Source organism: Falco peregrinus, chromosome 4 (assembly GCF_023634155.1).
Source record: "Falco peregrinus isolate bFalPer1 chromosome 4, bFalPer1.pri, whole genome shotgun sequence".
Lineage (NCBI taxonomy): Eukaryota > Metazoa > Chordata > Aves > Falconiformes > Falconidae > Falco > Falco peregrinus.
In genome coordinates, this window is record NC_073724.1 from 117,072,763 (window position 1) to 117,100,664 (window position 27,902).

Below are 27,902 nucleotides of genomic sequence, written 5' to 3' on the forward strand. Positions count from 1 at the left end.
CAGCACGGCCTGATTTCCCAGAGATTAGGTGACTGATGTACGGAATGCATGCCTCCTGGAGGTGTCTGAATCACTTCCCATGGAAAGAAGACACAGCAAAATCACAATCAGTTTAAAATCCCCAAGTGCACCCAGCTTAGACAGATGCAGGTTGCTGCATGTACGTGTCCCACTAGTGGTGGCAGTTATTAAATGATTCACACATAACTGACATTTCCTTCCCATTGGTATTTGTTCTAACAGGGTTTTCCTGCAGTCCATTAAGGAACATCCCTTTTGTTCAGCGCAAGACCGTATAAAGAAGGCAAATTAGCCTTTAGGTGCCCAAAGGCATGAACCTAGATGCTATTTCTTTTATTGCCTCCTTCAGGTTATTCCAATCTGACCACCACGAAGACGTTGTTATTTTAATGTTCAATACTCAGACAAGGGTGCCATGGATGTAAAAGAAAGAAAACCGTATCGATCTCTGACTCGGCGCCGCGACACTGAGCGCCGCTACACCAGCTCTTCAGCCGAAAGCGAGGACAACAAGGTACCCCAGAAGTCCTACAGCTCCAGCGAGACCCTGAAGGCTTATGATCAAGACTCCAGGCTGACCTACGGCAATAGAGTCAAAGACATGGTGCACCAGGAGGCCGATGAATTCTGCCGAGCAGGTGAGCACATTTCAGCAGATGCTGCTGCAAGCAGTGTAAGTTGATCAGCTGAGAGCTGGGCCTGGGGTGGGAGGCAACCTCTGAAGGACCCTGAGGCCTAAAGCAAGATATGAGGAAAGAGAACAGCAAGGAACATCTTTGATGCATTGCACAGGCGTGGGATGCATGCAAACCAATATCCTTAGGTGGGATACCACTAGCCTATGTTCATTAGTTTAGACTCAGATACATTTTCTGTGTCTTAGTTTTCGTGACTCCAGCAGCCCTTTGCTGCTTCCCACCATGAGCACATGCTGCACAGTACTGACGTGGTGTGGAAAGTCCCTGCCTGCTCAGGAGACCTTTTCACTGTCATGTGCCTGCTCTGTCAACAAGAATGCCAAGGCAGAAGATAATGAGGGGAGAGCGCCAATGTCCACCTGGGGCTACAGCAAAACCCCTGAAGCCTGGAAGAAGGCAGGCAATTGAGCTGCTGATAGGATGAACCGCCCTTGGCATTGTACATGGCCTGCAGGGAGTAGGTTTGAGATGGGGACATGCTCCAGTATTAAAGGAGTGGTAAGGAACAACTTTTAGGACTTACAGGAGTCCATTTAGTGGATCTGGGTCACAGTAGCTGTGAAGATGTGGAAGTTCATGGGTCAGCATGGGCTTCAACAGTCCTAACAGAGATGCCAGGTATTCTTTTTATTGCTAGCCTGAAGTCAGCACAATTACATTTTCACTGCTGCTGTTGCCTGCGTGAGGTAGATTTCTGGCCCCTGCTGTAGTCTCATCTTCATTTTTCTGTAGAGACATGAATATCTTAGTTCTGAAACCAGGAAGGGCTTCACATAAATTATTTTTAGAAGTCCATCAAGAAAAGCCTAAAATGGCAAAGTGAGTCAAATAGAGTAGGCAGCATTCCAGACACTGAACATAGAATAGCTGACCCAGGCTGCACTGAGCACACCCTCTGCAGTTTGGAGAAGCTGACTCCCCAAAGGGGATGCATATAACTGCACTCCTTTAACTTTGGGGCTGCTTAATTTCATTCTTCAAACACCACAAACTTGCGGGTTTGGTGCAAGACTCATCTTTACGGCACACACAAGCAAAATGACTCTCAGAAGTATCGTTGTGCACATGGGTTTCGTGTTTGTATTTCAGGATAACTGCAACAGGCAATAATTAACAGAAGGGCCAATAGGTGTTGTAAGTACTACTTTGCAATCATAAAAGGAGTTTCCCTCTTAGCAGCTCTGAAGTACTTGATCCTCTCTAAGGAATCTATGAAGTTATAAAGAAAAGGCAACCCTTTAGGTCATTGAGTTTGCTCACTTCATACAATATATTCACCATGCAGGATAGATGTGAATTAGTACAGGTCAGTGGTTTTCAACCTGAGGGTCTACAAGGCCATGCAGGTCCATGGACTTCTAAGAAGCCCACAAAAGATAAATAAGAAAAGCCAGTCTATTGACCGCGAGTATAAATTTGCTACACACAAGTTCATACTTCCCTAGGAAAATTTTGTAGGGTACTGAGAAATAGTAAAAACCACTGGTCTAAGTGGCTGAGATTAATTGAGAAAAGTTAACATTAACTGTGTCAGGGCAGCAGTACTATTTCTAATATATGACCCACAGATTTTTCAATTTGTAATTTTTTTCCCAGTTTATCCTGAAAGTCCCCAAACTGGCCTGAAAATTGCTAACAAACAATAACCCCAGACTTCCAGTGCCACATTTTCCACTGGCGGAAAGCCATAAGCAGACCTCACTTTGTGGTGCTGTTTGGCCTCATGCCAGCTGAAACCAAGCCTTATTAGCCTGCTCGACATCAACAAGGCAAAGTGAATTTTTCTCCTGCATTGGTTTGGAAGGCAGAGGAGGGAAACATTTCAAATTGACCAAATAAATTCAGTAAATAAACAAGTCAGCATTTAAATGGTTTTAGCTAGAGTGAGAGTGCCAGCAAACGTGCAAGTCAGCACAGGAAAAAATAGACCAGATCTGAATTAAAAAGTCTCAGATATTTATTATCTTCCTTTTATTGACTTGAGTTCTTCCAGCTTAAAAGGCAACAGTGAGCATAGAATATGAAAATCGATGCATCTCCTGCTGTTTATTGCAAATAAATTTGATTTTCAGTTAATTGTAGCAGTCATTTTTCATAATTTATGAGCTGCTGTTACTGGAGAGCATCAGTCACGCTGCACATTGATGTGTCTGGTGATGTTGAGTGTGGCTTATTTCAGGGGAAGGTGGAACTCACCATCAGGGGCTCAAATGCCCAAGCAAAACCAAAAGCTGACATTCTCCAGCACTCCATGGAGGATGGTTTAAAAACTATCCTGGCCTTGCACGAAAGACAAAACTGGAAGAGTAGAGCAAGGTCTCTGGGGAGATGCTGCTTCCTTGGTTTTACAACTCAGGTCAAGTTCCTCAGGCTGTGGAGTGCTAGAGGACACTCTCTCAGACCACTTTGCAATCAGGTTAAATGGATTACTTTGCCACAAGCTTGCTCCGTGCTTCCCAAGCAAGACCCTAGGGGTTGACAGAGGTGTGAGCCCCAAGCAACCTCATCTAGCCGCTCTGTCTGAAAGCTTTAATCCTGTTCGGTCAATTAAAAAGGTGTAAACTTCTTGAATGCCTTATATAGTTTGTTATCAGCTGTAGATCTGTAACCAGCTGGACCATGGGTATTTCCTCCTGATGTCAAACAGTTCCTCCTCTGAGCTTCACGTGGAAATGTTGTTCAGTCCCATTATTCGCCTTGCATTCAAACATCTCTCTGTGCACTACGAGTTGCAAAGTCAATGGAATGACAAAACGTAGTAAAATAGCATCTACTGCGGGCCAGCTGATCGTTGAATGTACGTTTGCTATAAGTACAAGAGACCTTCCCCATGCAGCAGGGCTCAGAGGGAAGCCAGGGTGTTTCCAGGGGTGTGAAACCAGGCTCTGGAGAAGGAGAAACCTGGCTGTTTCTATTGGATACACATTCTCTACCGTGTGATATTTAACATCAACAAAGGGAAAGGTGAGAAGAACCACATGATGGTGGGGGTTTTGAGCAGGGAGAGAATCGTAACTCAGTTTTGGATACCACCTTGAGGGTCAGACCTCATGAACAGACTTCAATAATCAAGCAGATAGGAACTTCACTGTTCAAAGGTACGTTTGGGCTTGAACTTCCCTGGACCCCGTGCATTCAGATTTATCTTGTCGAAGCATGCCTGAGCTGCAAACGCTGCTCCGTTCCTTAATCCATCTGATCAAGGTGGAGCATTACAGGAGCAGGGGTGAGTTGTGCCCTATAAGTGCACAGTGCAGCTGAAGGCATTCATGGGTGGCCACAATCTTTTAATGACATTCTGGGCTGAAAAATAAAAGCATGCATTAATAAATAAACGCAGATTAAAATGGAGTCGCTAATTGCTTTCCCCAGCCGCCTCATGCAACTTTCTGAGCAAAGCCTGCTAATACTTGAAGCCTCGTTCACATTGATTTGGTCTGATTCTGAAGTTTTGAGACACGAGCTCAAGAGTCATTTTCAGGTTGTATTTTTAGTCAGCTAAACAGTTGCATCTATATGCAGCCAAATAACCTCTGCCATGACTGTATCAGAATGAATAGCTGAACTGAGTCAACCTGTGAGTGGTCAGCAAGGGGAAATCGGGATCGCCAAAGATAATTCAGAACCCCAGTATGTAATTTCAGGGATTTCAATGAGCAGAACTCACTCACATTTCCTATTGTAGTGGAGTGGCCAGGTGTATGGTAGGACTTTTGATCATCTCATGCTTCATTCTACTTTTCTCCCAAGGAGATTACATTCTGCCTCTCCTAAAGAATTCCACCGTCTTTGCTTTCACATCTGATGATTTCATTGAACACACCCTGAGTTTCCGTCAGGTTCCAGAAGCAGGAATACAGATGCTTTTTGGTCTTGGCATGGTCACTTGGCTTCACACTAAGCAAGACCACGAAAAAGGGGAATCTTTGGTATGATAGGGGTCAGGAGCTGCTGCGCCCCACACGGAGACAGAGGATGAACAGCTCTGCCATTGCCTTCTGCTACATGAAACGGTCCCCTATTAAAAAGTAACCAGGCTGCTGTGTTTTCTCCCAGGAGCCAACTTCTCTTTGCGAGAGCTGGGTCTTGAAGATGTGACACCCACGCATGGGACTTTGTACCGGACTGATATCGGGCTGCCTCACTGTGGCTACTCCATCAGCGCCGGCTCGGATGCCGACACAGAGGCAGATGTGGTCCTGTCACCTGAGCACCCCGTGAGGCTCTGGGGACGCAACACCAAGTCTGGACGCAGCTCCTGCTTGTCAAGCCGGGCCAACTCCAACCTCACCCTCACTGACACGGAGCACGAGAACACTGAAACAGGTAAGTGGCGACGGCGCATGCGATGTCAGCCTCAAGCTTTACCAGGAATGCCCCTTCTTACCACTCTGCCTTAATCCTCCTTAGGTTTTGTGTTGGGTTTTGGGGTTTTTTTTTTTCAGACTCAGTGAAAACACTCTTCTAATAGCCCCATGTCATGGCCTTTTGTACTGTCCTACAGAGTGTTTGTTAATAAACTGCTGGAGAAGCTCCTACGTATTTATCACAGCGACAGAGATCATTAAGTGGCTGTAATACTCTCTCTGCTTTTTGTAGTGACCTTTCAGACAAAAAGCATTTAAATCTCCCCTCCCCTGGCCGATTCTGCTCTTATCTTTGCTACAGATTTTCAGGGCAGATAATTTCCTTCTTTTCCTTGCTGGTTCCTTGACAGGAGCCATTTCATTTATGTAAATTGGCTGACTGCTCTCTGAAGGAAAACGATGGTGAAATATTTTTAGAAGCCTTTTTCTTTGTGCGAAATAAAAGCTGAAGGTCACAGATTTTTTATCTCTGTAACTTTGCGTCCCCAGCTGTGGGGACTCCTGCATGCATTCTGTAGGTCTGTGAACCTTTTGGTCAGCAGTTCTGCAAGCAGTGTAGGAAGGAGAGAGGATTTTGATTCAATTGCAGCTTGACCCAGGAGTTCACACAGCCCTACATGCCTTTGCACCTTTAATTCAATTACAGAACAGCCTGCTTCTTAATATAGCCGCTGCGTACAAGTCATCGGGCACTTGAGCTCAGCACAGAAAGCTGATGTGAAATGACTGTATTGCTTGTTCTCTTTACGCATTTTGCCATAGTATTATAGTGACAAATGATGATAACTTTTCTTTGGGAAGCCATGACATGGTGAGACATACACCACCCACATGATTTTATGTTTAACTCCAACAAAATTACAATAGAAGCTTATTAAGTTTCTGCTCAGAGATAATGATATATTAGGAAAAGTTCAAAGATAAATGGCCTTCTATTTAAAGGATGTACAGAAGAACCTTTTAAAATTATCTTTACTATATTTTTTTTAAGTTTCTTAGTGTAGTATCTTACAGGGTTGCACCGGTCAGGGCGGGCAGACACGCAGTGCCAGATTATATTGTTTTCATTCCAAGCCTTGTGCTTTGACGAAAAATCAGAGGGATCATCAGGGTCAATTAGTGTTTTGCACACTCCCAAGAAATCGCTAGGAAACAACCAAAAGCTAACACCTTGAACTTCCATCCCAGTCTTCTGTATGCAAAGCCCTCTCTTGTGCTTTCCATGGTGGTATATGAGCAGCTGCGATCCTATCCCATGCATTTTTCTTTCCATACCTACTAAGAAAAGCGAAGTACAGAATTTTAGTCTTTTTTTCTTCTTTTTTTTCTTCCCCCTTAAGAGAGAAGAATTACATTAGCTGCTGGAGTCTTTTCCACTGGTTTACATAATGCTATCTCTACATGTGCAAATGCAACTTTGTACCTACAGATCACTTACAAACGAAATCATATTAGCGACAACACATTAGGAACTAACAGCACATGTCTTGAAAAGCTTTACTGAGAGTAATAACAGAAGCAGCAGTACTCATGTCAGGACTGAGATAACCTTCAATTCCTCTTCCCTTAGATTTAATGGCACACTAACCATTTGTTGAACCATCATTTCATAGCAATTAGAAAAGGGAAGACAGAAAGGTGGAGAATGTAGCTGCAGGGTTTTTTTAGTGCTGTACAAATGTAGAAGGAGTTTCTTTGAGCCATAAGCATCTGCAGTCTTAGGTGTGAGTGTTTTAAATAAGAGAGGCTATATCAGGCTCAAAAATACAAAGTCTGTGTAGCATAAATAACATCTAGAGAGTGGTGGTGTCCAGTGTGCATTGTTCATATTGACAAAAAAGAGGTGGTGGAGCTTGAGAGAAAATATTAGGATCCAAACTGTGCTGTTGAGGAGCTTCATCTGATGCTCAGACTTCCCTGGGAAGATGTCAGAGACATCAGCCTGGTTCAGGTCAGAAAAACTGGTCCAGAGCTGAGAAAAATGCATAGCATTTCAATAAAGGGGCTGCAGTTGAAATGGTGGTATCAACTTACCCAAACAAAGGTTGCAAGGGAGGAAGAGAAGAAGAACTAAGGAAAAATCTTAAATGTACACAACATTTGGACAGTTTGGTTTTGTAATTACTCGGCACAGATAAAGGTGTGAGAAACTTTTGCCCACAAACCGCTCACAGCCTGAAGCCTGCTGTTGGAGCAAATGAAGCCTGAGAGCATCTCAGAAGCTTTGTCTAGGAGACACAGAGGTGGTTGTGTGCTTCCTCCCTCTGCACACAAGCAGTGTTACTCAGGGCCCTCTGCTGCTAGCTATCGCACAGGCTATTTTGAGAAATCCTAGATTCATGAGAGAAATGTTTTCAAGAAGACGTGGGATTTTGCTAATGGCAGCATAAAGTAACATAATGCTAGGATTCGGTTTACAGGATACCTTTATTAGTCAATATTAATTGTTGACAGTATTGATAGAAGTTATAGCCTCTAGCTGAAGTCAATATGGAGCTTTATGAACCTGCCATCAAGAGAAGATTTTATGGGGCCCATTAAACCAACTTTTCCAATGAAAGTTAACATCAACAATTTTTATGCTGTTCATTATTTACCCAAAATAAATAATCAGAATTTACTTCTGATGTTTGTAAATCCAAAGCTGTTGAAGCACGATTATACCGAGACATTTATTGTGTCCATCAAAAATGAAAGGTCTGGCTCCCCCAAAAAGCAGGTCTGCTTTTATTTCGGGAGTGGTGATGCCATGAAGGAACAGCCCCACTGCTCAGTAAGCACAGTCACAATCCACACCTCTGTCTTTAAGGAAATCGATGATGTGCTCTGGTTCTGTGGCATATTACAGTCCATAAATCACTTGCACAGGCAGCTGGCATGAAAAGCCATCTAAACTGTTCCCAGGCTTTCCAGGAGGTTGAATACTTCTGCTAGGTTTAGAGTTTGTTTTTGCTGAAGAGTTAGCTTGAGCTGTAACTGGCATTGCCCTGAGCTCAGACACTGCACCCCCCTGAAGGCTCCCCCTCTGCTGGGCAGTGCTTTTCGCTCTGACCTGGATGGTCACTTGGCGGAGTGAAGGGACAAGAGGGGACAGCTCAGGTTATTGCCCCTTCTCTGAGAATAGTGCAATCACTGTTTGCAATCACAAGTGCTGCTAATGTAGCAGGCACTTCATACAGCTCAAGGGTTGTTCCGCAGTGTGGCCATCAAGGCTAAGCTGAAATAGTAAGCTCCTATTAGCAGTTCAGACCCATGCACAGGGAGGAGTTAGGTTCCTGGAAGCCTAGCAATAAGGTTAGGAGAACCTCTTTCCTATAGTAATTTGCACTGTTTCTCAGCAAGACTGATTCAAGGAAAAGAAGTTCCTGAAGTGGTCATTTGGAACCGAGCCTGGAGTTCACTGGTGTTACCTTAGGTAACCCTGAACAGTCTTTATACCACGCCAGAAACTGTTCATATAGAGAAGAGCTCAGTGAAGGAGAACAAGGTAATACTCTTCCAGAATTTGACTTATTTTGTGGCAATTCTGTCACATACCAAAAGCAAAATACTCCTAAACATAAAGAAGTCATCATAAAACTACAGTACCACAGAACAGTTTATGTCGGAAGGCACCACTGAAGGTCTCTGGTCCAGTCTCCTGCTAACTCTGGGGTCAGATCGGGTTGCTCAGGACCTTGTTCAGTTACACTTTGTCTCCCAGGATGGAGAGGCCACAACCGCTGCGTCCTGGTTCTGGTGCTGACCACGTTTGCTCTGAACAACTCTGAGAGCAAGTCAGAATTTCCACTGCCGCAACTCGTGTCCGTTGCCTGTCGTCCAGCCACTAAGCATTGCCAAGAGCAGTTTGACCATCTTCTGCCTATCATCCATGCCTAAAAGACAGCGGCTGATCTCCCTTTAGCCAACTCTTCCATTAGCTGAGCAAAGCCACCTAGATCCTCCTCTTCTCATAAAGAGTTTGTAGGCAGTAGGGCAGTGGAGGAGACAATCAGAGGCGCCTGAGGAACTCTGGTGCTAAAGGTTTTAAAGTGTAAACTAGACAAACTGAGAATGGTCTAGATGGGATGCTGCCTCGGTCAGAGTGGCAGTATCTGCTGGCCTCTTGATCCTCTCTCTTCCTCCAGTTTCAATAGCTTGTAGCATTGCTATGCTTTCTTTGGCTTCAGGGCCATGCAGGACTGGGCTTTGAGCACCTCACTCAGGCTTTCGTACTGCCTAGGGCACTCCTTACAGTCGTAGAGACAGACAGTGTGTGTAAGCACCCATGAACCAGGTGCTGAATATTTCCGTCGGGTCTACAAGGGATATCAGCTCAAACCATTACGAATCATGCTGGTAGGTCCCAGATAGATCCGAACACGAGAGGTGGGCAGGACATGTAGATATTCCCGTATAGAATCCCTTCCCACAAGAAAAACACAAACCGCTTTTTTTTCTGCCTTCAGTGCGGTAATGCTTTTACTGGTTTACCCAGCAGAGTCGCTGCAGGACTGTTTTAGACCTGGGCCAACTGCTTTTTTAAAATTTGTCTTTGTGCAAGTGGAGTTGCAGCCCTTTTCTGAAAAAAAAACCACAAAAAAACCCCAAACAAACCAACCCACAAGTACAGTTTAGCTTTCAGCGATTCCAAAGGAGCTGTGGCAGACTAAAGATTCACTTTAGTTTTAATCTGGATTTAGCGTTAATATCCACCGAGGCACGTAGTTGGTTAAACATGGGAAGGAGCAGGAGGGGGGGAAGCAGTTTTCTTCATTAGCAGGACAAGCCAGCAGTGATTAATGCTGTGTACATGTGCAGAGTGGAGCTGATGTTTCCCCTCTGTCATAATCTCCTCTCAGGAAGAATGTGGGCAGTGTCAAGTGGCCAGAAGGATCTCACAGGCGGGATGAGTAATGTCAGATGTCTCCAAACAGTTCAACCAAGTTGGAGATGCTCGATTGTGATATATTGTGCAAAGAAATTCTTGCAGCAGAAGGGTGGCATTTTCTTATCTAGCGGACTGAGAGATTAGTAGACATGAACTAAAATTCCAGACCTAACCACCCTGGAAGCCAAAATTCAGCCTGCAGGACCATTGCTGTCAAATTGTGCTGTGTCGCTTCTTTCCATCTTCACAATTCAAAAATATGTAGGAAACATGTCACCCTGCAACCAACTCTGCATGCATTTTGTGTGCCCAAAGGAAGTGAGAATACCACTGCTGGAGCCAAATCTTCTATTAAAAATGAACTGGATGGAGGTACCATCATCCCCACACAGCTCCTGGTCACCTCTATTTAGGAAGAGCAGTTTAATCTCGGGGTTCATTTGTCCTTGGTTTCACCTCTGAAATCACCAGCCAGTGCCAAAGTGGCATGGTGACTATAGCGATACAGACACTTACTCACTGGTGACAAGATTAAGAGCACCGATTCATTCTACTGTGCCGGACCCACATCCTACAGAGAGGAATAATTTTTCTTTCAGTCACTACTGTTCTGGGATGCATTTAAATGAGCTTTAAAACTGTCAGGCAAACAATCAGCCCCATATCCAAACTTGCTCTCCAAGCCTTACCAACCTGACCATCAAGGTAGGGGATATGGTATGGTCAACTTCTGCTTTCCCTTCAAATAAATCACTTTTCTGGAAAATTCTCATAGGCTTTTGTAAAACTGAAGCATGCTAGCAATCAGGAGCTGGAAAGCTGACATGATATCTCTGCCTGCTCTACCGTCACAGACCCAACTCTTAGCCATTTTAATTGACATAATATATGACTTAAAGAGCATTTCTTGCAGTAACCACCACACTTTCTGCTTCCACACTGCGTAAGCCATTACTGCTGCTGGAAAGAGTGCTTAAGAAACTGCATAGGAAATTAGGACTCGATAGAATTGAATGCTTATAGGAGACATTTAGAAACACAGGGGTGCATTACAGCAGGAAATAATTAAAGACAAGTCTTTCAAACAGGGAACACCAAAGAAATTATATAATTTAATTTCTCCTGGGTAGTTAAAAAATCTAACTAATGCTTTCACTTCTTCAGTAGCATGATACAGACTTCACTGAAGCCTTTGAAGACTCCCATTGCCATCAGTAGTGTTACACCAAGTCTTAGGTGTATGGTTGTAACTATTTGTTTTTGCTAAATAGTCAGCATGCCAGAGCGGTATAAATCCCAGTACTCTCTGTTAAACATCTCAACATGCTGTTCATCACTAGATTTCTTGATTCCATTTTGGCTTCTTATTAAATCAGGAAGCTGTCCTGATGATCGAGCCACATGCTCCAGAATTTCATCAGCTTTTTGCAAATATTTTCTCTTCAGAGCTGTTTTACAATAGCTGGGGAGCTCTAGGCAAACAGCAACTATTTCTGTGTGTTTTTCTTTTTCTCTTTGGTTGTCAAGAGCTCATCTCCTAACGTTGTCCGTACTTGCTACCAGGGGCCTTGCAAGGTTCTCCTAAATAGCTCTGACCCTCTGCAGAGGAACGATTTTCACTCAGTCTTCTTTACACTGACCTTCCAGTTTCCCAGATCATGTTGACCCAAATCATTGGGCCAAAAGACAATTCAGTGTATCAGTGCAATTAGCAGTGCCAGAATTACTGTGTAGTCTTAGCATTACAAATTGTTAATACCCCAGCTGATAATCCATGGTGACTTTTCGCTTTATTACCATGTTTTGCTGAGTAATTTCCTTTCAGACTTCATACACTCTATTGTTAATATTGTTACCCTGGTTGCAGCAACACCATCTTATTTCACCACCACCACCACTACCCCCTTTGAATTGAATAGTGCATTATAAAGTACTTCCAGTAAATGACTGTGTGCTTCAGACATGCTTCTTGTGCAAACCATGTAGGAAAAATGTGATACTCAGACTCTGGAGAACTCAGAAAGGAGATTTTCTTTAAAAAATGTTTCTTCAAAATAAATAAAAAGAGGAATGTGCTATGAGCTATACTTTTCCTGTATGCCTTTTGAGTAGGGGAAGACAAGAATAAATTAGAATTACCCGGTCAAGACCAGGCATCTGCTGGCTGTCATCTTTCACTTGCCTCCTTTCAGTTGGAACCTTAATATTAACAAGATGTTTCAGCTTGAAATGAAAATTAGCCAGAACCCTTACCACTATAGATCCATCATCAATTGCGGAAGTTTGTGAAGAACTAAAAAAATGAGTAGCAGATCCAGGAGGGAATTTTCACTAAACCCCTTCCTTGTTTCAGCTCCTCAAAATGCTTACACCTCTCCTTTCCAGGTAAGATTTGCGAGGAATTCCCCCTTTAACAGTACGTGGGGATTGCCGGGATATTGCCATGTAGTGAAGCTGCCTTATAGAGATATTCAGAGACTTGGTGATCACTTGAAATGTGAAGGTCAGGGGAAGGAACGTACCTTCAGGCTCTCCAACCATAAAGATAGCAATATTCCTATAAAGAATATTAGTCCTAAAAAGGAGACTTTAGCTGCATGACCATCCCAAATGCTACATTCTCCACTGAAAAATGGCTCCCTTGAAGGCTGTTACATCTCCCTTACTTGTGATCTAACTTTCCGGCCACTGACATTCTTGATGATGGATTCCTCATATTTTCTGTCCTCTTACCTTTTTCATCCTTTTTTGGTATTAGCCCTGAGACTCTTCTTGAAAGTGAAAAGGTGAACCACCACCTCACTTCTTCACAACAACTTCAGAGAAACTTTTGCCTTGATGGGACAGTAAATAGATTTAGTTTTTAGGTTTTAGGGTTTAGGCCAACAGACCCTTAATCTCCCTCCACTGTTGCCCTGTCCGCCGGGTGTAGAGCAGCCTTTCAAGTGAGGATGCTACCGTCTCTCAGGCAGGGTTTAACCCACACCGGGGCTGATCGTCCCTTTGGTAGCACCTAGTTCACCCCAGGGACCACAGAGGGAGCCAGCAGCATCCGCGCTCCCAGTTTAGGAGGTGAAAGTACACAGGATTAATCTGAGTTTAATACTCCACTTGCTGCGTCGGTGATCAGTATCTTGATTTTGTTCCACGGTGAAAGAATTCCTACTGATTTCTAAGGCTAATCTATCTCATCACTGTTCTCTTTGCCTCTAGAGGAAAAGAAGCCTTTGCATTTCCTTTTAGTATTATTTTTATTCCCATATGGTATGTCCCATAGAGAATGCATTTTCTGTATTACTGTAATCTGTCTGAAAGGATGCTGACATTAAAACCCTTCGTAACATTATTCTGCTGTAATGAGCTGCAGTTCAATATAGGTTAGTATGTAGGTTTCACATTGTTATTGTTATTGTGATGATGGCGAAGCCATTAAGCAAGAAAAAAAGGCCCAAAGTCTAGAAACTCATGAATAGCCCTGATATTGGGGGAGAAAACTTGTAGAAACAACATTAACAGGTAAGATTTTACTGTTCTTTTCAATTACACCGTGAATTTTTATCCTTTCCTTTGCCACTTTAAACTGCCTTGTCATGGAGATTTTTATAATTTTTTTTGGTAACAAAAGTAATTACATTTATTAATATTGCTGTCAAGCTGCCAAGTATTCTGGATGTAAATCTGTGCATTTTTTAATACTATTTCCAAGTGCCATAAACAACTTTGTTCGGTGTGAAACACCCTAGGGGGAATACAGCTATATATATATATATATATAAAATACATTATATATGTTTTATATGTATAATACAGCATATATTTTATATATATGAAGTACAGGAATCAGCAGCACAAGACCTATTGCTCTTTTGATAGCAATACTTTGCTTCCAGCCTGGTTTTGGGGTGGGATTTGTGTGTCATTGTGTGTCATTGTGTGCCATTTGTCCTGAATGTGTAGGGGTCACACCAAGCTGCAAGGGGCAGGACATATCGATACCCCATCCCAGCCTTTCAGAGAGGTACAGCACTATTCCTTGCACAGGGGGAAGGTATACCAGGCTTTCTCCCCCATCTGGCATTTCCAGATGCTCACGTCTGGTTTTCTGAACTCCCATTTGGACCACTGCATCTACTTCTAGTTCCAGCACACTAAGTGTTAGTCCACATCTGGTCTGGTCTCCTCAAATGCCCCTTGAGGTACCTGCTTTTTTCCATGAAGATGCCTCTCCACCCATTAGCAGAACAAAGTGAGAGGAAAGAGCACGTTATTTTTGTTTTATCCATGCCCAGAGGTGTGCACTGAGCTCCAAATAAAGGAAAGCACAGCTCCTGCCATGAGAATTTGTTCATTAAAATCTCATTGCTTTATTTCTCAGAGGCTTTTGATTAACTTCCAGCAAAAATGCCATTTTATTCAATTCAGGGCAGTGACTGAAAATGCAGCACTGCCCTAATTCTGCAAAGTTTTCTGTGTTTCTTTGAACTGGCCCTAAAAACTTGAATCGTACAATCTAAGGCAGGTTGTTTTGTTTTGTCAATCCTGGCACGTATCGTTTTGAAACACGTATAAAGAGAAAATAATAATTCCTATCTGGTGTTCACACACATTAAGCATGTTACAAACTTAATTTTGTTATGGCCTGATCAAAAATAATTCTTTGCCACATGTGACTAAATTATACAAAGACACTTGGGGAGCAGACATGTTACGGGACTCAGAAAAGGGCTGCTTTTGGGTGGGCACTGGCCTGCAGCTCCAGAGATTTAATCCCCGCCTCTGTTACAGACAGCACTTAACCTTGGCTGCATCACTTCATTTCTCTTTCTTTCTTTGTCTCAGGATCTTCTTTCTTTTCTTTTTGTCCACCACCTTTTAAGTTACAAACCCAAATATTTTGTAATGAACATATGGATAGCAGCAAATAAAGCAACCTTGTTCCAGTTCTATCCATTAATATATTAAGTGAATTTTCAGCACTGAAGTGTTTAAAATATTGCATTAGGTATCCCCTTGACCAGACACTGAATACCTTAGGGAGTGAAAAAGACCCTGCTTTTTGTTGCTATTGCTACATTTATTTACAAGCCATGGGTTGAACAAGTGTGAGATGGAGAGCGTCAAAGTGTGCAGCACGAGCCACTATACAAAAAGCTCTCCTGAAGGTCACAAGAGCTTCCCAGGTCCTCTGACGGTGCCGGGTGCCCAAGGCACGTGCTGAAAACAGTGTGAAAGGCACCGAAATGTGCCACCTCCCTCGCCACAGCACCCAGGTGGCAGCTGTCTTTTCCCCTTGCAATTCTCTCCGTAGGGAAGACCCTTTCGTGCCAAGCAGCACAAACTGGTAGCCAGCACAGCCTCTTCTCGCTGCTGTATTTAATCACACACACACACACATGCCCCACGTGCCACAGGGCCTCCACAACCAACTTCAGTGGTGGCAAACTCAGCAACGAGCCACTTCATCATGATGACAGCTTTCTGCTGGGTTCAGAGACAAGTGCTTTGATTTCTGCCCTGGTTTGGTTGCTCTGTAGTGGGGGAGATAGAAATGTTGTTTGGAGGGTTGTTTTTTTTTTTCTTCTTCTTCTTTAACTTAGTTTAAGTTAAATACACGTTTCTTCTTTTAATGGATGAACAGTTTAAACAAAATGAGAAACTATGTCAGACTCAACTAAGGTTTAAAGTCAGAATAACCTGTTAAAAATTAGTAACTAATTTTTAGAACATTTCCAAGCAACTACGTCAAAGTCTTAAGGCAAGTCAAAGTGGTGAATTGGCTGCGTTTCTGGGCAAGAACCTAAAGCGGGTCTGTGGAGGTGCCAGCTCAGTTCCTGACAGCAACTGCTGCTTCTGCAGCTGGAAAGGGAGGGTTTTTTCACAGCAAGTCATTCAAGTGGATCAATGAGCATGTTCAGAAGTGAGAAATCCACCCGCAGTTGAAAAGGAGAGGGGAAAAGCTGCATGGATAAAAACAGAGGCAAGATGCATTAGGGCAACCTTCAGGACACATCTGGAGAGACCACTGGTTTAAGAGGTTCCCACCCTGGGTACCCATTCCCACGCCCTTGCAGGGGTTCTCCATCCCTGCAGTCATGACGATGCAACCGCTCACAAAGCCCAGCTCTGATTTACACCCCAAAAGCGTGTGATTGAAAGCCTTCCCTCAAGGACGGGGTGTCAGCGCTCTGGTTTCACAGCTCCCGTGGGACCGCTGCTGCCCCACATAGAGGGACCTGTTCGACTCAGGGTAGAGCAGCAGAAATCCCATCCAACAGAAAATCTTCCTCATCTGGGTCAAAGATGGGCCAATACCTGAGTGTGGCGTAACAAAAACACCTGGGAGCTCTTTCAGGCGGCATTGCCAGTGAGAGAGCAGAGCTGCCGGGCTCCCTTGGAAAGGCACCTCTGTTCCAGTTCTCCAGCGGACAGCTAGCACTGCCTTTGCTAACGCCAACTCATTTTCTGTGCAAGACTTATTTTCTTCTCGTATCTCCAGCAGGTTCAAGTACTTTTATTACACTCGGTTTGGGAGGAGGGGGCTGAAATTATGACTGAATTCCAGTTTCCATTTAAATGCAGCTTGACATGAATTCCAAATACATGAAAAACAAAACAAAAAAAAAAAAAAAATCCTGCAATCATCTACTGAATAAGAAATCTGTTGTTCACCATTTTCTCTTCATAAAAAATGTAAAAAGTAGGAATCTGAATAAATGCATAAAATAAACTACATAATTGCTGAAATAAATATGTATAGATATAGGGTATTCTTTGATTTAGCATAAAGAAGCAGAAAATTATACCAATCAGTGAGAATCAACGAGTTTTAAAAGAAAATAACTGAAAAGCACACATGTAAAACAAGATTAAAACTGATTATTTAAATCAAGATTCTCTGCTTGCTGTTTAAACCATGATTACAATTTAAATAAAGCCATGAATAGTTTGGGGACAATGATTTCTCCCTCTTATATAATCTGCAGATCTGAGAGGCGACAGAGCCTCGTGCTGCTGGTGAGGGACATGGACATGCTGAGCCTCCATCCCCAGCCATGTTCTTTCTTTGGTTCCAGTTTGGTTTAGGCATTTGAAATAGGCAAATGGCAATCCTCCGTGGAAAGACTGGGAATTTGGAAACCCACAACAAACCTCCAAGGTGCTTTTTGTTTCGGGAGCTTTGAGGTGGAAATTAAATTGAGATTCAACTGCACCCCCAGAGCCAGGCTGTGATGATGATTCCCCTGTAACATGGGGGCTGGAAAAACAGCTGTAGCCCCGTATTAGAGTATGAAAGGAAATGTCTCCCTCTCTCCTAGGTACCACCGCTCTGGATAATTACATTCCACTTAACAAAATTCCCTTTGCACCTGCAATTGGATGGGGTGTTTCTCCTCCATTAAATTGCTCTGTTTTGCCGCTGTGCTCTGCCGAGCAGCTGTTAATGTTCCACCCCAGAGGTGTCTGTAGTTCAGTGATGGGTGAAATGATTAAGGCTAGCAAGGCACTTGATCATTTGGAATGAAAGGGGCTACATAAACATACCCCATTAGTTTTATTAATGCTCCACAAAGCAAACTTTTCCCATAGCTGGTTCTGCTTCTCCTTGGCATTTAATACTACCTGTTCCCTCTGGGAGACATGGCAGGTAAAGGCAGCACACGTGCTGTTGGGTGGATGCATTCTTCAGCTTTCCTTAAAGAAACCTATTTCCCAGACTGATGGTCTGACCCATCACGTGTTGGGGGACTGCCACAGAATGAGTGCTGGGATTGAAGGAGTGTTCATCTTGGGCCACTTCTCGGGACAAGGAAGGTGATGACCTTGGTCATTGCACACTTACCCTGGCGTCAGGAGAGTAGAAGACTTGGCATGGGATCAGTCTGCAAATAAGAATATGGAAAGGGCTGAGTGGAATGCTGCCTGATGGATCTACGGAAAAAAACAGGTCTTTTCAGGCAAATCGGGCTTCAGTCTTTAAGCATGTTAGAAGCCTGGTAGGTGAGGACAGGGTTACCTACGCGTTTGCAAAGCACTGAGTTCTGCATAGCATTGGCTCAGGCATCTAGATAAAGGTTGACATAGATATCTATGCAAACAGAATATAGATATATATATGTATTTGTAAATTATGCCTAAACCAGACTTGGGATACACAGCAGCAGGATGAACCACTGTCCACCAAGTGTGGCTCCCCCTGAGGAGAGTCTTTGTCCAGTGTGTCTGCATAGGAACCCTTCCACTGCTATGCTGTTTGCTCTTAAATCATGATAAATTTGCTTTCTTTGGTCATTTTCCTTCTGTTGGAGCTGTGAATGGAGAAAGCAGAAAGCAGAGACCAACTCACAAAAACTCCATGGGTCCTACTAAGGCTGAACGGGATATTTTCATAACTCTTTCTGGTGGGGATCACGTGTGTTTGTGGAGGGGTACCTTCTTTCACGTGAGCCGGTTGCAAACAGGCTGGTTCCCATACAAATTTTGGATTACGAACCCTCTTTCTGCTCCTGTTAGACCTTGGGATTTGTGTGAATTAAAGCAGAGCCTGGTGAAACATCAGGGGACAGTCCTACCCCTTTAGTGTAAATGGATGAACCAAGTCCTTATCTGGTCAAAACCTAGAAGAAAAAAAAAGGAGGATGGGGAGGGGGTGGGGTGGGGGGAAGAACAATAAATATTGAAGGTATTGCTACATTGACCATTGGATAGACAGTTTCTGGGGCCAAAAGGGTAGGTATTGGAGCCGTAGGTATTGGAACTCAGTATGGTGCTTTTCAATAGTTTAGGGGTTATCTATCTAGTGGGAAACTTAAGCTCATGGCTGGTAATGCACATGGACATTAAAATTAAACAAAGTAGTAAAACAATGCCAAAAAAAAAAAAAAAAAAAGCTGTAAGGACAGGGCTTAAAAAGGCACAGTGCAGTGTGGGCGGATGCCATGATCTACAGCTGTACAGTGTGGGAAGCTATTGAATGCAGCAGGATGACAGGCTGGGGGTCTTGGGTCTGTAAAGAATCACGGGGTGAGGCGAAGCAGCCTCCCAGCAGCACCTCTATGAGATGCTCTTAGTGTCTTTCGACTCAAGCCTGGATATTTTGCTGGGAGGTAAACAAAATGGACAGGACAACTGGGTGAAAGCAGCTGTGATATAACGGAGTTCAGACTAGCTTCTTTCTGTAAGCTGCACGACTATGGAAAAAAATTGTTTTCCAAAGGTGTATTTGAGAAGGGATTAGTGTTTTTTCCTAGGGAGATATTTTACCACCTCAGAGCAGAGGCTTTCTTGGGAAACTTTTGGGAAGTCTGGACTCTGAAGCAAACGCAGCCCCTGATCATTTTATTTTTAACTCTGTCCATGGCATGTGAGGTTTGCATTCTCAGCATCAGATTATGGTTGGTCCCACATGAGCACAAAAAGTGAGAGACAATATTCAGGAAGTGTTCCTAAAGACACCCTAGACCCCGGCATCTATTATTGCCCCTAAGGAGTACCCCAATAGGATCATGTCCCCATAGACAGTGATGAACGGAGTCCTTAAACTTCTTTTAGCTCTTTTCTTCTGGAGTGTCTCACTGTAAGTAATGTTTTCCAGATCTTTAATGCTCTCATGAGCTATTCCCTGTTTATCACTGTCCTCCCTGAATTGGATTTGGTTAATTCATTCTTGGCTTTGTCTAAAGTTCTTGCAAATACAATTGTGTCCTTCAAGAGAAGAATGTCCAGACCATGGTAGAGGTGGGGAGAGGTCAATACCCCTTTTCCCCAGCAGACACAGAGAGCAGAGTCTGCAGAGGAATCACTCGGATGCTTTCCTGGAGAAACTACTAAAAAAATATCTCCCAGAGCTGCCTCCCAGATTGATGTCTTATCGATGGTGGCATGTGGGGGTTGAGAGGATAGGAGGGACAGATGGTCCATAAGGTTCCTTTGAGCTACAGCCAGACTTAAAGAAGAAAAAGGAAGATTGGTGAATTTCTGGAAAAGCTTATTTCCTCCTTGGACTTGAACAGGGTGTTGAAATTCATCCAACAGACTCTGTAAAGCCTTTTGGATTCTAAGAAGAAGACATAGATCTACAGCCTCATTACTGCTTATTCGGCTGTAAAACAAGGGCTGTAAGGAAGGAGGGAGACAATAGGGTTTGCTTCCTTCCTGTGTGTACAAGCTCCTTTCCAACTGGAAATTTACTGATATGGTTGTTACAAAATAATTATTTCATCATCATTTCCTTTGGTACAAGCATCTGTCTGATAATTCTGATTCCACATAGAAATTTACTTCAAAACTAATATTTCCAGATAATTTTTCAGGAATAATTATATGGGTAAATTTCCAAGTATAGATAAGCCTATGAAAAAGATTCCAGAATAGGATGAAAAAAAAAAATAATTAAAAATTAATAGATTCTTTACTTGCATGTTTTCTGAAGTATGCAGACGCACCTTCCACTTATAAAAATACTGTCTGAAAACTGGTTAGCGACTCTGTTTTCTAATATTATTAAGAATGTTAGTTATTATGGGAAATTAAGAAGGTCACTAGCAGGGAGTATTTCCAAAATATCACTGTTCTAGGAAGGCTGGTACGGGAAGACCAGGAGTTAGGATTTGTCGACGTCCTGTGCAGCCCTGCAGGGAGTTGGGAAGCAGTCAGTAATTCTCTTCATAATGACACGCCATGAAACCATTTTGATCCCAACCCATTTGGGCAAGAGAGAGAACAGAAGATCTTGGCTTTGTCCACCTGTTGAAGGCGTCACCATGCCCAAGGGTCATTTTTCCTGTAGCAATTGCATGAAAGGTTTCCAAGGTGGGTTGTTGCAGCATCTGTTTGACACAGCTTTTGGGGTGGGGGTGGGGTGGGGGAATTGGGAAGGGATCTCTTGCATGACTCAGACTCATCCAGCTCCTTCTCAGCATTTACTGAAAGTATTTATTTTCTTCCACTTGGATTTTGCATTCAGTACCCTTACTCAAACAACTCTATTTCCTCCCTCCCTTTCTTCACCTTTATTTCTTCCTGATGAGCAATTCAGACAGCAAACTGTTCCTCTCCTTCATTCCCATCAGTGACTCCATTCAAAGTCCTGCCCATGTTCTTATTTTCTTGGCAGAGCTATATTCAGTGAACGCATTTGTTTCTCTAGCTAGAGAACAAAAATATCTGCAGCAAACTCATTTCCCTTCCGAACTGCTTAGAGTAGTGCTGGGAAGAGGGGGGAAAGTGCTTTGTCAACTGTTAGAGGAACAAGAAAGACATCTCCCCCATGACATCCCCCTTTTATTATCATTGGGAAGACTCTGTTAGTCTTTCACTTCCTTGGGGACTAGAAACATCTTGAAAAGATCTTTCAGGCAGGCAGATAACAAACTGACTGCAGAGCTGCATCAGGAAGGGAAAAATTACTTGCCAGTAATGATATTTATCACAATCCTTCCTCCTTTCCCAATCTTACAAAGGAAGCTATCTCTCATATAAAAGCCAAGTTTTGTGCTTTTTTTTTTTTTTTTTCTTTTTTCCCTTTTCTCCTGGTAAACTACCCATTGCGCAAATTCAGTGCATGTAGGCTTGGCTGATGGAAGTTTTACCCAAAAAAGTGGGTTGAAGGAGACAACAGCGTGAGCCGGTATGATTTATTTGAGATAGACCAAAGTGATAATGCACACCACAAAAAAAAGGCCATGTCGCTCCTGCTCAATGCATTGGTGCGAGCGTTGCTTTCGGCACAGCGGAGCAGAATGGCTGCAGCCGGGGCCAGGCGCTGGGAGGAACTCGCACTTCCACCGGACTGAACTCATCAGCGGAGTCTGCTCAGCTTTTCATCCCACCAGGACAGGAAAACACAGTTACGTGGCACTGTCAGCCACTGCTTTGAAGGAGGCTTTGATTTCATCTGCTCTGCATGGATGTTGAAAATCTCACAGGGCTTTAATGGGAAGGCTGACTCAGGTGTTTTGTGCTAAGGAGCCTTTCTCATCAGCAACATATAGTTAGCATGGAACCAACTGGCTACCATCCTCAACATTCCAGGCATCCACATCCTAGAGCAGTAATTACCTGTTACTAAAAGTTAAGAGGAGTAAACCTCACGAAAATGCTGCAAAATGGCAGTGTGCAAGCCTGCAAAGTGTGTGTGTGTGTGTGTGTGTGTGTGCATGGGCAGCTGCAAGCCAAGGTGGTTTGCTGGGATGCATTTCCAGCCCTGATAATTCTATATATTTGATGTGGCACGCTCTTTCATTGGCAAGACTAGGACTCAAGCCCAGGGCTCCGACACCCCGTCCTCTGAGTTTACCCAAAATGCTATTGAGATCCTCAGTAAATAGGAATTGATCTGGCACTACTGAGTCCAGCCCTCTGAAACACTCAAGAAATGACAGTGTGTACCTCTAACGTGGTTAGTCCACTGAATTTATGAGCCTGGGAAAAAAAAAAAAGTTTTCTGGTTTGAGGAGATGGTGATTCTAATTTATTAAATACAGGGGAAAAGCATCCATACAGCAGCTGTCTTTTTCACAGATGTAAAAGAAAAAGTAGCCCAAAGTAGATGTTAATGAAAATAAAAGTGCCGTGTTAGTTGCTTAAGACCCAAGTAAGTGACAGCCTTAAAGGTGTCTAGCTAGTAATATTTCACCTAGTGTCTCATTATATGATGATTGAAATATCAGGGTCAGTCTAGTTTAAGATGCTGAAGATGCTTGTCAACATGGTGAGAATGAAATGCAGTTTTCCTGGAGATGTTCTCCAAAACAAAAAAAATGATTTAGATATATACATATGAAAAAAATCTAAGCCGCTGCAGAGGTCAAATTTCTGGAGGATCACAATTCAGTCTTCAATATTCCCCTGTCTGGATTTCTTAATAAACTTCAGCACGCAATGGCTGAAAAGGAGGAGCAGGTATACAACAGGCAAATCCAAAGAGGTCGACTTTTCTGTTTTTAACAGACCTTCCTTTTTCAAGAGAAAGATGTTTCTGCTAGAAATGTACATAAATATATGACTTTTTAATAAGGGCATGTAGCTCATTACCCTCTGCAAATTAACCATATCTAATCATATATTTCCTAAAAAATAAAATAGCACATTGCATCTGTTAGTCTTCATTCAAATACAAACCAAATATGCATGAGTACTGTAGTATAAACTGTTCCATCTGTTTCCATGAATGTATAGTCATGCTGGTCACCCCCCCACACACAACAGAAGGGTCTTTCGCTCTTAGCATCTGTCTTCACTGAAAAACTGTATTTCAACTGGGAGTAGTCAAGCTGGAGTAAGAGCAGCACTACTGTAAAATAACTCGAATCCTGGTGCCCGTGCTGCCACATCGTCAGGTGTGAGTGGCTTTAGAGTTACAGGGGGCAAAGCTTTTGTTTTTTACCGCTGCCATAAAACTGAGCCTCGCTCTAGATTTTTAAAGAAACGGTAAAAGAAATTGTCTGTGATTTCTGGGGATACAGAGGGAACTGTGGGAAGGTGTTGAGGACAGGCATTACTTGAGAGGCACGACAGACAACGGTCAGTGTTTGCAGCTGGCCTGTCATGCAGTTCCGAGTGCCATCCTGCATATGCTTCTGATACTTCAAATTTAGTGTGTTGCTGTGTTTGAATCAAGTGGGTTTGCGTGTGACTGAGGAGACATTTACAAGCAAATCTGAAGCTGCAGTGCAGGTTACTGTTGTGGGAAGGGCAAGGCAGTAGTTTTAGAAAGCACAAATTTGCCATTCTGTGCCTGACGAGGTCACTGCCGTTCTCGCCTCCTTTAGCTCTTTTCCTCCGGCCCGCACATCTCAGCCACTCACAGCCTCACTACTGCAAAATCATACCAGGCAATGGCTCTCCAAGAATTGGTTCCTGCTAATGGATCACAAACCGGTCAAATATAGCCCACACCTATAAGGAAAGGGGAAATCACAGTCCACGGAGACCATTGTGTCTATACCAGGGACTGCGCCGGTACAACCTCAGCACTGAAAATCACCAACCTTCTTCCTACCATAGTTAGTCACAGTTGTTGCAATTTCACTTGAATTCCCCTTCTTACTATACGGCTTCAGGATTTGTCTCTTAGCACATCAACTTTCTTTTTGGGGTTTAAGAAAAACGAAGATCTCCCTGGGGCTTTGGTCTTCAGCTAGTGAGAGCTGGGGCACCCAGTGCCCATGAGATGACTCTGGTGCGACCAGAGCGGTTGAGCAGAATAACAGTCACAACCATTGCCCAGCTTTGAAGAGATCACATAAATAACCTGGGAGGACACTGTGCTCTATCGTGTGTGTGTGTGTGTGTTGTCCCAGTACTCAGAGGTGTCCCAAGCTCAGCTGTGCTAAGCAAAGCAGATACATCTCATGCCTCTAAATGCTTCTCTGAGACAACTTCCTACCCTCCAAAAGCATAGGTCTTTGGCAGATAAGCTGTTTGCTCCAGTTGCCATCTTCTTTTACATTTCCAGTAATGTGGCTATTGCAGTCATCACATTTATGACTTATTTCTGGGCAAACAGGATCCTTTTGCTCATGGCTTGGTCTTGGTTCACTGACAGTACATCAAAGCAGGCAGAGAAATGGCAACATCATAAAACACAGCCAAATTCCCAAGCTGTGTCTAGACAGATGCCCTCAGTCATCACAGGACGACAAAAATCATGCCCTGAAACGGCAGCGATGGTGGGCGCACCTCGGGGGCTGGCAACCAGCTGTGGGGCAGGGGGGGGGCTGATGAAGAAAGGTGCCATGGAGAGAGATCTGTCCCAGCTGGCCACTGGTGCCAGCGCTGTCATTTTAATTAGCTGTGTGTATATATCCACGTATATAATACACACTGTACCTTTTATCAGCAGGATGGGTTCACTAAATATATGTCAACTGAAATTACTTTAGAAAGAACCTCAGTGCTCAGTTTCCCACCTGCTCCTCTACAACAGCTGCCCAGACTCTGTAAAACACATCAGATGAAAGGCACCGTAGAGCTACAGCACGATACTATTATTACATCTAACAGATGAGCAATCAGATCTGAACTGACCGGGGACTGAGCATCAGAGGCAAGAGGAGAATCCTTTGGGGAGACCGTTACCATGAAAGTAATACAATTCTATATTTGTACCAGCGACACTGAAATTCAACAGCAGTCAACCTAGTACTAGCATCCTTTTAAATATCATCTTTCATTTCTTAGCAAACACCAATATCCTATAACAACATTAGGACAGGAAAAGGAGGCGAGCTGCACAGCAACCAAACACACGCACAGGGAGCAATACGGGCAAGTAGGAGCATAAAAAGCAAAGTCTTGGTGAATTTGTGGGTGTTCAGAAAAACAAGAACAGTGACATACCAGGCTGAGGTGAACCTTAAGCAAAGGGCAGGTAACGGAGACCTCCAGCAAGATGGGAAGCAGCATTTAGCCAGAGGTCACGGCCCTGCTGATACCATGAGCACATGATGTTTCCATGCTTGGGACCCAGCGAGCTGGAAGACATTCTGGCAATATGCATGGAACAAATCCAAGAGGGAAAGCTATCTGACTTATCTGTGCGGTGGGCATTTGTTTCATATTCAGGAGAAATAGCGGGGGGGAGGGGGGAAGAGGAAAGGACAAAATCTGCTTTGACCATTAAAGACAGCTTTAGGGAAAAGAAAGTGTAGAAATAAATGAAAACAGTTGCCCAGGAGTTTGTAAAGCTATGAATTGGTAGTGGAAAGACTATCTTTAAAGAATTTATTTTACTCTATAAGGTTATCTTTTTAATATGCAAAAAGAGCAGCAGGCTATCGATTAGCCTTATGTTGCACTGCACTGATTTCCTGGACAAGCTCAATATCAATAACTCAAAATCTGGGAATAAACCAATAAACATGGACTGCAGTTGACCTTAACTGTAACCTTCACACTACCTCAGTGGCAAAAGGGAAAAACAAGCACTGAAGATCGTAATGAAAGCTCTTGTTTTAGCGCATATTAATATGCACAGCCATCAAACACTTCCTGCTAGATTTCCATTTCATGAGCAAATTGGATGAGACTTAGAAGATCACAGGGTGAAAAGCTGTTTTTGAGATCCAAGTGTCTCACACCTTAATAACCCTTTGCTATGATGGAGGTATGCCATGAATAGAAGTGTTTAACAGTAGCGGGGCTTGGTGTCAGGGCACTCAGATTCTCCTCTTGCTTCAGCCACTTCTTGTGCCAACGTGCACAAATCTCTTTTCCTCTCTGGACTTTCATTTCCCTCACGGCAATACTAACTCTAGCCTTTTTTTCTCCCTCCCCTCCGCTTTGTATTCTGATGAACATGTCCAAGAAAGAAAAGTTTAAACTGAAACCTTTGCAAAAAAAAATGGCAATTTGGATGGCTATGGCACAGGGTAACCTGGGGTTACTCCCAAGCCTGGCTGGGTTTCATCTGTCACAGCAAGGACTGGAGGAGGAAGGCAGGGGAAGGATGTGATTGTAGACTCTAAATACATCAGCCAGGTAAACACCATGGAAGGAGCAGAGGTCTTTAAGGTAAAAGATGATATGGGCACGAGAATGGATGACTACAAATAGACCAAAAATAGAATTAGACAGGAAACTAGAAATTTTCTGTTTAGAGAATGAGTTTTGGTATTCCTTCCCAGTTTAATTAGACAAGAAAATAACTACTTTTAAGACAGTTGTGAGCAGGCTCGTATGGGGCGATGCTTCTCACATTTGAGGGATGGAGTTGGTGACCTTGAACATCCCCCTTAATCCCACATCGCTCTTTCCTTTCTTCGACATCCAACGCCTGCAGCGTCCTGTACAATGTGCCAGGGAAAGCTGTGTCAGACAGGTCACTTCTTCATACCAGTAGCCCCTGTTTTAATACACAGGGTACACAGGGCTGTGAGCCACAGCAGTGGGAACGGATCAAAGGCGAGCTGTATTGGAAGGCTTTCTTCCTGTACAGGAGAGCAGAGGGCTTTTTTAATTGCAAGCTATCCCAGACAGAAAGGATGTCTCTGCATTCAGCATGGGAATATAGGAGCAAGGAGAATTTGAAAGTAGCTTGAAATTCACCCACCCAAGTATTGTTATCCTTTTGGTTTATGTATTTTTGCCTGGCTGCAAATTTGAGCCATTCAATGAGAAGTGAGAGCCCTGCTGGGCAAAGCATTGCTCATTTCATGTTAAGAAAATCCTCATCCTAAAGGAACTACAAAGCTTTTGGAGAAAGAGATTACCAGGGCCAGGCTGGAGCAGCCTGGTCTACTGGAAGGTGTCCCTGCCCATGGCAGGGGCTTGGAACAAGGTGATCTTGAAGGTCCCTTCCAGTCCAAACCATTCTGTGATTCCATGGTTGTTGTTCCCACCTTGCTCATGGGGAATTGCAACAGGGGCTTCATTAGGACTTAATATTTCTTAAAATGGCCTCAGCTTGGGCCCTTGCAGGCTCAATCTTACTTTCAGCTTCTCTGAAAAATAAGAGTAATTGAGTATAAAGCCTGACACCAATTTTTTTTTTTAATTTTTTTTTTTTTCAGTAATCACATTGCTATTCTGCTTCTTACACCATTTGACTCCTGGACCCAGCCTACCACCCCTGCTGCAGTGTGTTTCTCCTTGTGCCTGGTGGCTGTCAAAGCCACTTTTGACCTCCTCCAGGACTGAGCAAAGAGAGGGATTTTAATGTGCCTCCATCGGGCAGAGCTGCCTGGCCATGCACTGTGTAGTTTAAGAACTGAGGCAAAAACGTGGCTCTCAGTTTTCCTATGCAATGGCTTCAATCTGAAAACTTCCTATTTCATATTTTTTCTCTACTATTTCAAGCTATCCAGTCTCTATATTTTTATGTCCCTCTCTTCACCACTGATGCTCCCTGCTTAACAGAATTATCATCACCCCTGACGACCATTTTGTTCAGTAGTGATGGCTTAGTACTTTTACCTAGCATTTGCCCTCAAAACTTTTGACACGGGA

At 43.4% G+C, this 27,902-nt stretch overlaps 1 protein-coding gene across 6 annotated transcripts in view; it reads left to right on the forward strand.

Moving 5' to 3' along the window:
• The first annotated feature begins 368 nt into the window (after positions 1-368).
• TENM4 (teneurin transmembrane protein 4) overlaps positions 369-27,902 on the forward strand; it is a 352,231-nt gene continuing 324,697 nt past the window's right edge. For 4 of the 6 annotated variants that reach the window (XM_055802889.1, XM_055802892.1, XM_055802891.1 and 1 more), the window contains exons 1-2: positions 382-659; positions 4,776-5,045. In XM_055802889.1, the coding sequence (XP_055658864.1) occupies positions 437-659; positions 4,776-5,045 (493 nt within the window). In that variant the 5' untranslated portion in view covers positions 382-436. Of the gene's footprint in view, positions 660-4,775; positions 5,046-27,902 lie in introns of all 6 variants that reach the window. The other 2 variants (XM_027781531.2, XM_055802888.1) reach the window with 2 other exon arrangements.